The following is an 11,980-nucleotide window of genomic DNA, read 5'->3' on the forward strand; positions in this document are numbered from 1 at the left end:
TATTTATAATATAATTTTATCATAAAATATTTGATTTGTGTCAAAAATGTTCTTTCATTTTTGTTGGCATTTGTTGCTGCTTATGTGGTTACTGCGGTACTCCTTATCTGAGTAGAATTTTAGATAACATTTTTGTTTTTGTTTAATGTTTAACTAAAAAACAATAATATATAAATATTAATAAAATTGTTTAAATACAAGTACCACAAGATCTTGGTAAAAAGTTGAAGTATATATATAAAGCATTTATTAACATTAACGAGTATATCGTATATGTTTACTATATAGAATCATGTGTTTTTATTTTAGTAGAAGTGCTGTGGATACTTCACAAAATTGTGTTTGTGGCTAAATTACTGATTAAATAAAGTTTTATATACAAGTATTTCAACTTTTTGGACATTTAGTTAACTGAATTCTGTAAATTTATAAAGACGTACATACTGGAATTTCGTTATATTTCAATGCAGAGAGAGTGCAAGGTTGCTTTAATTAAAATATTAAATATTTAAAATATTTGTTAATTTTTTAGTTGGTTGTGATATGTGTTAGTATTGCATTAGTTTTATAAAAAGTTATAAAAGAAAGTTTAATTAATGAATATACTATTTATATTTATTTAATGCATCTTTAAACCATTTTAAAATTTATTTATAATTAAATAACTACGTCAACATTTGAACTGCTAAAATAGAAACGAGCATATGCCAGAGATAGATAGAGACATGAAGGTCCAGAGTTTAATATGATTACCTGCCATGTAGACTTAACATCACAGTGTTCTTCACACACGCATCAGTATATTGCGCCGATGAACGCCCCATGGGAGCTCCAAAGAACCAGTTGAAGTTATGTATTTGGTGGACATAACTTTCTCCTTGGGGAAGATATGTGAGAGATATACGCAGTATTTCAATTAATTACTTTAATTCATCATCCATGTCTGCATATTTTGCTCGACAATCTGTTCTGTCTAGAATATTAGCCTCTTGTCTTGCCTTTCATTATGCACTAATCGGTTTCGATTTATTGAAAGTAATAACTTAGCTTTTAACTACTCTAAATCTTATATATTCAAAACATCTTTAGGTCATCAATTATTATCTTTCTTAAATTATTTCTAACACTTTTATGTTAAAAGTTGCTACTGGGTTATGTTATCTCCAAACACTTGCTGACTATCTGTAAGATAGCTTTTAACTTTTAGCAAATTTATAAGATATATCTGGTACAAATTACATCTTAATATATTTTTTATCTCAAAGCATTTTTTTTTGACAATGTAAATAAAAAGATTAACTTTAAAATATATACATATAATTAAAATAAAATAAAAATATAAAATATAATATTATAATAATAATATAATTTATTAAAATATAATTTTTTATATATTTTTATACACAATACTTTTTAAATATATTTTAAATATTTAATGTATATTTTTATTCTTTTGAAAAATGATAAAAGATCTTTTGTGCCAATATATATACTTATGGTTATATATAATTTTTTTATTTTTTTTTTCAGAAAATCAATTTGGAAAATTGTGAAAATCTTGCTGATTTCTTAACAAATCGTGATATTTTGCCAACAAATCAAATGTCTTTATTAAAATTTTTAGCAATTGTAAGTATTAAATGCAAATTTAATTATTTTTTTTTTTTATTTAATGCAATTTTTTTTTAATGCAATTTTTTTTATATTAAAAATTTATTGTGATATAATTTATTGTGCAATAGTACCATGAAATAAAAAAATATTTTTAAAAAGCAATTATATTTATACTAATAAAACGTTAACATCATAATTTTTAAATAACAACAGATTATAATTAAATACATGAATTGAAATAAAAAAAAAAATATTTTAGTTTATTTTTATCAACTTATTAAATTAATTTTTGTGTTTGTTATTATTATAAATTTTTATTCATTTTGTTTATAAATTATAAATTATAAAGTTATTGTAATAATATATAGTATTCAATACATGCGCAATATATTATCTAGAATATCTTAGAACTTTATTAAAGGTTTTAAAATGTTTTAAAACTATTAAGTTTTATACCTTAACACAATAGATCAATAGAAATAAATAGGTCCTAGTTATCAACGTGATAACCTACCTGAATACTTCTTACTGTTGTTTTCAGTTCTCTGATTATGGCTATACAATATGTATAGTTAAAAATAAAAATAGAAAAACTAATATGAAACAATATATTGTGTATTAATGTTAATGTTAAATAAAAAAACTAAACTAAACTTTGAAATTATGCGTATTTAAAATTATTTTTATAAATGCTTATCATTTTTAAATTATTTTTTTAAATTAATATATTCCTAAATAATTGTCACAAACTAATATCAAAAACTTCAAAAAGTTTTTAAAGAAAATAAATTAGTTACTCTTTAATCAGACATAAATGGGTATCACAAAATCTCTTTGTAAATAGAAAAATGAAATCGTTAGTAGTATGGACATATAACTCTTGAATCAGATATAAATAGGTATCACAAAATCTCTTTGTAAATAGAAAAATGAAATCGTTGGAAGTATAGACATATAACTCTTGCATCAGATATAAATGGGTATCACAAAATCTCTTTGCAAATAGAAAGATGAAATCATTAGATGTATGTACATATTATTATACATATAACAAAAGCTTTAGCGTAACGCAATAGATGCATAAGCGATCTCTGGGAAGTCTTCCAAAAACTCAACTTTAAATCTAACCTAACATAAGTAAAATATAATTTATTAATCCACTCAAACTCTTCCATATCTCGAAGTACTATTTTGCAAAGAAAAGGTTCGACTTATGGAGACTTTGAGTTAAAGAATTATTTTATAAATGTTTATAATCTGCTCTATAAATCCTATTGCACTCCTATTAAGGTCAAGTTATAGAAAATTCAAGTTATAAAAGTTCGAGTTATGGAAGTTTGACTGTATATTAATACAAATATATTCACACTATAAAATATTATATTTTAAAAAATTGGTCTTTACTGATCTTTACACTATAAAATATTATATTTTAAAAAATTGGTCTTTACATGTTTAATTCACTTGTTCGCTATGATTTCATTTCAATATATTATTTAAAAACTAAAATTTGTTTATATTTAAATTTGAATTTTAAATTTTAGAAAGAAATGCAAAGTTTTCCATAAACTTAAAGCAATATTCAACTAGTAAACACATTTAAAATGCAATTTTTGCTGTGAACTCATTTAAATGCAGAGCAAATAAACAAAATAATAATACAATGCGAAATAAAGATATAAATATTTTCATAAACAATTATTGTTTTTAACACTGACGCATGAGAACGAATATATAACAAACAATAAGAGTAAACAATACAAAATAATTTGCCAATTCAGATATACTCTATAAGGTACAAGTACACTGATGAGATACATTTTATTATACGTATAGGACGGACAGACACACAATGCAATATATATATAGTTTTTATTATATTATATAAGATTAGCAAGTTGTAGGCGAAAGTGAAGTGCATAAAAATTAGCTAATAACAATAAATCAATTTATTTTTTGCTTATTTCAGTATGTACCATATACTAGTTTACTTAAATGTATAGACTTCGGTACCTGACTTGCACCTGACCGATGCATGAAATTGCTAATATGTGTCCTTACTACAAATCAGTGTTTGCTTTGAAATACACTTTGTGTGAATGTATCGACGATCAGTGTAGAATCCACTTTATCCTTGCATGAAAGTGCCGACAGATGGCCTCACTACAAATGCCTAATTGCTTTGAAATGTGCTTTGTATATATACATCACTCGTTTCTAGACTTAGGATTGTACTTGTTTTTAACTTTAAGATATGATTAATTTTAATCTTACTAATAGCTTACGAATGGATTTAAATGACCCCTTCGATAGAATCTTCTGTAGTCTTCTGTAAGTCTGTCTTTTACGTTATTCATTTTCGGTATGGTTTATTTACATACATAATTACATATTTGCATAACAAAGTGCCTTTTTCAAAAGTTATATATGATTATAAATTTAGAATATTTCCTATATACATATCCGACATTGTCAAGAAAGCGTTTCAAAAAGTATTGTTATAACCCAACGTCACAATGTAATGAACGTTACCAAATAGGAGGCCAGCACTACTTTTAAACTCTTATGAGCCAATAGGATTACTTTCGTAACTTACGAATTCACTAGCAATGTACCACACAGCCCTCAGTAGGGCTACAACTATATCGACCATATCTATAATGGTATAACTTGGTAACTTAATGCTAGTTAGTGCAATCTATTTATTTATAGATACAAATAACGTATTACACTTAGTACATGTATAATTTCTTCTTGTACAGGACTTTCTTCTTGTAAGTCCATAATTGATTTAATTATGCAATACTTTAGTTACTTTTTGTTTTTTTTTTTTGTTTTGATATTAATGTAGGTTGAAACGGTGGTCTTGTCCATTTAAGCTCAAATAATGGTAATATTAAAAAAATAAAACAATAAAACTTTTAAAATAATTAGTTACTAAATTAAACGAATCTATGGGATTGAATTTTACCTTTAACACTTATAGGCGTTGCAGTGAAAGAAAGGTGAAGAAAGTATCAGGTATACTTTGTAGATATCCGCAGCACATGTCCAACATAGTAGCTTACTTTCGAGTAGATCTTAACTAAAGATACGAACTTTTATTAAAAACTACATCAGGCATTACTCCTGATGTTAATAAACCATTTGGATTTTTGTATGGTGTTATAGTGGGACCATATAGGAACCTTTAAATAACACCTACAAATTATCCTTATAACCTTCCTAGCTATTAACTAAAACAAAAAATATATATAAAAAAAATTATTAAAATTATAAATAAATAAAAATATAATAAAATCTATATATATTATATCATTATGTTCAGTCTAGTTGAGTCAGTGCACTTGAGCACTTTTACTCTCTATTAACTGCGAGGTTTCTTCATAACCCCTCTCTACGCCTTGACTGTATTATTGTTTATCACTTCATCAGACTAAGCAATAATTTACCTCAGATCTGCATACCTCTCCGAGGAACCTGTAACCATTATAGATTTATGTGATATAAAAATGATATAATAATATATAAGTTTAATAAACAAATGTGTAAATAAGAAAAAAATATTATAACCGTAAAACTGAAAATAAAATTATATGATATATACTATATACTATGATACTTAATTAATATGTAATGAAGTGTAAATATTTGTATTTAAATATTTACACTATTTACAATATTTTTTTGTAATGTATTTTACGCCTCAATATTTATAAATTTATTGAAATATTTTATTGTGCAAAATATTATTTTGTTGTTATTGTTGCATTGAAGTATTGCTGACCTTACAGTGCCAAACTTTTGCAATAATAATTTTGTAATTTGTATAGGCAATAATTATAAATAATTTTGTAATATTTTCTTTATAAAATATTAAACAATTAACTTAATTGTTGTATATTCAAATAAAAAAAAAGTGAATAAAGTTTAATTTTCGAAACACGTGACGTAGTTTTTACTTTAATATAAAGTATTGTATTATTATTGTATTATGTATTATTAAAAATTCACATTATTTGACTTTAAAATCAAAGACCGAACATTAATCTATAAACTTGCGAAATCATTATTATTAGACAATTCATAGTTTTTAATTACTTTTACTTGAATTTAATATTCTCTAATTTCTAATCGCAGTTTAGGTAGACATGACAACAATTTTAAAATTTATTTCGTCATAAATAAGTAATTATTAGAAAATTATTAGAAATAACGAAAAAATCGAAAAAAAAAACAATTTTACGCTATTGAACTAATTTTGTTTTTATAATCTTGTGCCTTACTTATACACTAATTATTTAAAAAATTGCAATAATAAATATATATAAATTAATATATTGTTTTTGATATGAATACAGTTTGTTACTTGTCTATCAAAGTCCATCAACTTCCTAGGTGATTTCTTTATTCATGAGGGAGGGAGGGTGCCTTAACTGAAATACTATTTAAGAAAAACCCTATACAAAAAAACTTGTATTATCATTAAAAAAAAGTATAGCGAAGACGTCTGGATTTTTTACAAACTTTTGGACTTTAATAATAATAAACATTATTTGTTTAATTAATACCGTGACAGCTATAGTTGGCTAACATGCATTATCAGCCAATTTTTTTTCCGCTCAAGAGGAATATTTCTCAACCATTTTCGTAATAACCCCCCATTTAGGACCTTAAAAAAAGTACTAAGCCCACTACATTAAATATACAAAAAACGTTCGGAGAAGGTTAACAGTTCAATTGAGTGTTTAACAAAAACCAATTGGTTTTTTCCTTGCTTAAACAATAATAAAAATGGATGTCTCGTTGTTTCAACATGGCATCCATTATTGTCTAAAATTTACCGAAGGCTATGTATAAAATATTATTGGCTTATTCAAAACTTGGGCTCACATTAAGAAACATTGGGTTAAGTTGTTTCGTATAATAATAAGAAAAGTTTTTTGGTCTCAGCTAAATTGTTTACCAAAGAAAAGTGTCCGTTCAATATATTATAGAGTTATACCTGCATATTCATTCAGAATTGATTATGTTACTTTATAAAATAAACCATTTTCATATCTCTTCTTTTTTTTAACTATGTTTTTGTTAACTTAATTTTTGAAGTTTTTTTTTTTCTTTTCTTATAACTTTATTTTATTAACTAATTAACATTGTGCACCTATCGTGTAAAGTTTTCCTAAAATAGGTCTCTAAGGTGAAGTACAACATTAAAACCTAATATATAAAAATTTCGTAAAATTTCGTCGTCACAATAGACATTGAAATCGTACCAGTGTCAAAATAATATTAAATTTTATTTTTTAAATATTTATTTCTTTAATTCACAATATGTAATAGAAAAATATGAATGTCAAATGGTTAATTACAAGTAACAAAAATTAAGAAAATTATAAAATATTGAGCAATAAATATTCCAATACCGTTTTTGGATTTGTGTTCGTATTCAGTCATATTCTAGTTTCGGTATATATCAAATGAAAACACTTTAATAAAGCATTACACTCTAATTATATACACACATGTAAATCAATTAAACTTTAGTGCTTTAGTCTAGCATTCGTCTGCTATTTTTTGGGAAAAAAATTAATAGCATTAGACTTTCTATGATTAATTTTCAATTTTATAGGTCTACGATGTAAAGACACACATTCTTGATCATAAATTTTGTTTAGCTTCAGTAATTTTTTATTATAAGACATTTTATTAATTTATTAATATAAGACATTTCATTAATTTATTATAATATTAAAAGGTTAAACAAACATTCAATTGCGTATTAATTTTTTTTTTCAATGTTAATTTTTTGTATTCGTATTCTGTAAAAGCTATTAGTTTTCTTCTTTTGCTTCTGGGCTTTCAAACATTGTTTAATATTGTATGATATATATGGTATATTGTATTTTTAATTACACTATAGATAATATAAAGCAATTAAAATATTATATGAATACAAATATATATAAATTAAATATATATACATATATATATATATATTCATTTATATATTTATATTCTACATATAATAATTATGTTTATATATTCGTGTATCACATGTTCTAAATTTATATATATTTTCATTTTTTACACTGACAAAAATATGACTTGCGTTATTGGTAACATCTTCGTATATTACTTTTCTCTTCCAAATACTTATTACTTCTGACTGCAATTTATTGAGTGGCGCCTTACAGTCGCTTCTAACATGTAAAGGGCTTATCAATTTGTTAATTTGTTAGATTCAGATTTTGAAATATTAATCTATAAATCGTGAAATGTTAATGTCTTATTACATTATCAGACATAAGTTTGTCAAGCCTATTTCATTTATCAGTGCATTGCTTATCATCTCGATTTCGACATATACTTTTACGTAGTTCAGAAATTATCTTTCCGAATGAAATAGTCTCATCGAAGTGCAAATGTACTTAATTAGCATTGAATAATAGCTTCTTCTATTTTAAAAATGAAATGAACTGATTTTAACAAGTACTATAATATATATATATATATATATATATATATATACATATGAAATATGTATGCATCTTTACAATATATACTATTGTTTTGAAAAAAGTTGTAGTGTATTTCAATATGTTGTACATTTTGTTATAAATTTTGTCAATTAATATAATGGAATCCAACATAAAAATGACTTTTTAAAAATAGATAGATGTATGTACAATATAAAAATGTTTATAGTAAAGTCCATTTATTGGTAATTACATGCTAATAAATTCTCAATGACATATCGTCAAAACTTCATGTCATTTTAATGAATATAAGCTCAGTTAACGTATTACTTCATCCCGATATCAAGGAAGGATCTGTCTTAACCAAGCATATAATTACCAATAGGTTCCTCACGAAAATCATTTAAACACTTTTACCCATTGACTATACCAACATGTAAATCTATTCTTTCAATTTCTTTGATGCAATTTTAGAATTTCATAGCTTTTCTTACCCATCACATATGTGGTATGGACACATAAATTTTATCTTTTAAGATAAAAGGTTTTAAGTAAACACCAAGTACATTAAAGTTATCAAAACTCATCAAAACTATTCAGCTTGAAAGAATCTAAATGACAAAGGGATAATTTGTTGATATCTGTTCGGTGTTAATTAAAACAAAAAGGGGTAATAGTAATGTACCTTTCCAGACAGATTCTCCAATGTATCTTACCAGGTGCTAACGTCCACTAATCTCATTTAATCATAAGTCACAATATGTATTGTTAACGTTATTTACTACTCAATAGGATTATAAAAATTACTCAATCAAATTAACACTAGTACATTAAATTAATAATATAAGTTTGTTGTTATTTATAGTAGTGAATTAATACATTAGATTATATACATATATATATAAAAATATAACTTTGCTAATAACACATTTTTTTTTTGTATTTTAGAATGCTCTGGAATTAAGTGCGCCCGCTACACCTGCTCTCCTTGAACAAAATCAAAGTAAAAATATAAGTGATACCTTTACTAAACCACAGGGCTGGATGCAGTTATCGGGTCACCCAGAAAGGTAAATAAAATAATTTTTTTATAACACCTAGTGTCGATTTCACAGTCCTAACTTAAGTCTAAAAACTGGCTTAAGTAACAATTAAGTCAGTAAAATTAAAAACTTTGGCATTTTTTAATACAACTGTGAAACCAGCCCTTAGTATTAATCGTTCTATAAATAACAGTTATATCGAAATATTTGCTACCTTTTCAAGTTTAAAAAACGACACCAGAAAATTGGCAACCCATTGCGACTTGTTTTTTTTTTTTTTACGAAAATATTATAGATTACCATGAACTTTCAGGAAGAAACAATTTCTTGTTCTCAATCTAATAAAATATTTTGTTATCATTTTCATTTCTTTATATAAGTACTCTCCCTATACTCACCGTTATTATTTAAACTTAAGAACTACTCTTTAGTGGCAATATTCCAATCTGTAACTAATTTTTATCTTTTATCTTTCTTTTCAGCATCGTACCCACCACCACTGGTATCGTTCGTAAGCGTGTTACCAGCTTAGCGGATAGTGAAGTGGAAGCCTACAATTTACTTTGCCAAGAAACACAAACCGCCAAAATCATACCACAATTCTATGGTACCTTACAAATGAATGGTGAACACTTTATCGAACTTCAAGACCTACTCAGTGGTTTTAAGGATCCCTGTGTTATGGACATAAAAATGGGTTGCCGCACATTTCTTGAAAGCGAAGTAACAAACAAAACCATAAGACCGGATCTATATCAAAAAATGATTGCAGTAGATCCATATGCACCAACAGCGGAGGAACGAGAAGCGCAAGCTATTACAAAATTACGTTATATGACATTCCGTGAATCAAAATCATCATCACAAACAAAGGGTTTTCGAATAGAAGCGATACGGTTACGAGGACGTTCACCTGTCAAAGACTTAAAAACTGTCTGCACCGATGAGCAGATCGAACAAACTATTGAAGAATTTCTAAATGCTAAGCGTAGTGTCCATAAAGAACTTATAAAACGTTTAAAATATATACGTAACGTTATAGAGAAATCACAGTTCTTTCAACGGCACGAAATTGTTGGGTCCAGCATTTTTATTGTGTATGACGATGAAAAAGTCGGCGTTTGGTTAATTGATTTTGCGAAATCCAGACAACTGCCAGTTGATATTCATGTTACACATCGCGCTGAATGGCAGCCTGGTAATCGGGAGGAAGGTTTGCTCAAAGGAATGGATGAACTTATAAATGCCTTCGAAGCCGTTTATACAAGCAATAGCATACGGAAATGCCTGCAAATTTAAAAACAAAACTTAACTATATTAATCGAATTTGTATTATTAGAGGGATAAAAAATGTATAGATCTTATATATTAAGCATATTAGATTTTAGATTTTATAATAATGTGAATGCATAGAAAAGAAAAGGGAGGGAGGGGGAGAGAGAGAGAGAAAGACGTAGAGAAAGCGAGTGTGAAAGTGCGTTCTGTTTTAGGCTTAAACCACCGAACATTTCTCTTACATTTTGCATGCGAACACATGAAAATACAAATAGTTATAGTAATCAAATCATCATAGTACAGGCTTTCGCTTTCATCAAGTGAGAATTATTATTTGCCAATAAGACTGATATGAATTGTTACTTTTTTGAATTGAATTTGTTCAGATTAATTCAATAACAAAAATTTAAATTGTAAATTACTAAATTACTAAATTACTAAATATTAAATATGTTACTTTAGTATAAAATATATTATTTGCTAATAGTATTTAATTTTTTATATATATTGAATGGGCATTATATATATATATTTATCTTTCATCTACTATAGCACATAGAGTATCCACAGTTAAACTTGTAGATATTCTTCATAATAAATTTTGTAGTAAAAACTTCATTATCACTACATTTTTTTAACTCATAACTAATTGCTTTGAGAAGGTACCACTAAATATTTGTATTTAAGAATATGGACGACAAATGTTAAAGAAATACATACCTGCCTGGTATACTATAGAACCTGTTGGCAGGAACAATTGACACTTTATCGTCTGTGCAGGCGAGTAACCGGAATGCTCCCGAAGAGTATCTCATTTATAGCTGATAGTATTATGTTTAAATAATTAATACTTAGTTATATATGTTTGATTCATTAACCTTTTTTGTATGAATCATTTTCCACATTGGAAATTAACAGTAATTGAACTGTAATATGAAAGATAAATACTTAAATGTGGCAAGAGGATATTTATAAAGACTTAAACATTTTACTTTATTGAAATTTTTTTCATATTTTAAATTATTATAAATTACACTGATTTAAAAGCACTTGCAATTATTTACCATTCCTTATTGAACTGAATTACATTACGAGTAGTTGGTATAGTTCCTGTTAGGAGCCGAGATAAATGAGTGGCTCCGGCACGTAGACTCAAATACTCCTGTAACTATTAGTAGTAATTCTTTTTTTTGTATTCCAGTTATTTAATACTTAACAATTTGAACTTGTTAACTAAACATTAGCTTTGTATAACTTAATCTTACATTTTTATTACTATTCACATCATGGAATTTTAAAGAAACCCGAAGCAGAGATAACTAAATCATAAGGATGGCCGCAAGAAACGCTTTGTAACCGTATCTATGCAATCTTTAAACAATCTATTAATATTTTTTTAATGTAAAGAGACGTATAGCTTTGTTTTGATTTTAACTGTAAAAATTAAATAAAAAATTTACAATCAAATTCTCACTAACGACAAATTCTCACCAATAGACGTATGCGAGAGAAAGCTCATTTATGCCAGTAAAAATTTAATGCTTTCTTTGGACATCTCTATAGGTTAAGTTA

General features: G+C 25.9%; 1 protein-coding gene across 1 annotated transcript; it reads left to right on the forward strand.

The window, feature by feature from the left end:
- Positions 1-443: 443 nt before the first annotated feature.
- On the forward strand, positions 444-10,777 carry LOC119689112 (inositol-trisphosphate 3-kinase homolog). The gene is made up of 4 exons (XM_038103854.1): positions 444-482; positions 1,531-1,629; positions 9,039-9,160; positions 9,616-10,777. The coding sequence occupies exons 1-4, from the start codon at positions 465-467 to the stop codon at positions 10,430-10,432; spliced, it is 1,056 nt and encodes a 351-aa protein (XP_037959782.1). The 5' UTR covers positions 444-464; the 3' UTR covers positions 10,433-10,777.
- Positions 10,778-11,980: the final 1,203 nt, after the last annotated feature.

This window comes from Teleopsis dalmanni, chromosome X (assembly GCF_002237135.1).
Source record: "Teleopsis dalmanni isolate 2A chromosome X, ASM223713v2, whole genome shotgun sequence".
In the NCBI taxonomy this organism is placed as follows: domain Eukaryota; kingdom Metazoa; phylum Arthropoda; class Insecta; order Diptera; family Diopsidae; genus Teleopsis; species Teleopsis dalmanni.

Bases quoted from the DNA above. Each gene is read 5' to 3' on its own strand.
- LOC119689112 (XM_038103854.1), top strand. The intron at 1,630-9,038 runs GTAAGTATTAAA...TTTGTATTTTAG, and splicing joins TATTAAAATTTTTAGCAATT to AATGCTCTGGAATTAAGTGC. The intron at 9,161-9,615 runs GTAAATAAAATA...CTTTCTTTTCAG, and splicing joins TTATCGGGTCACCCAGAAAG to CATCGTACCCACCACCACTG.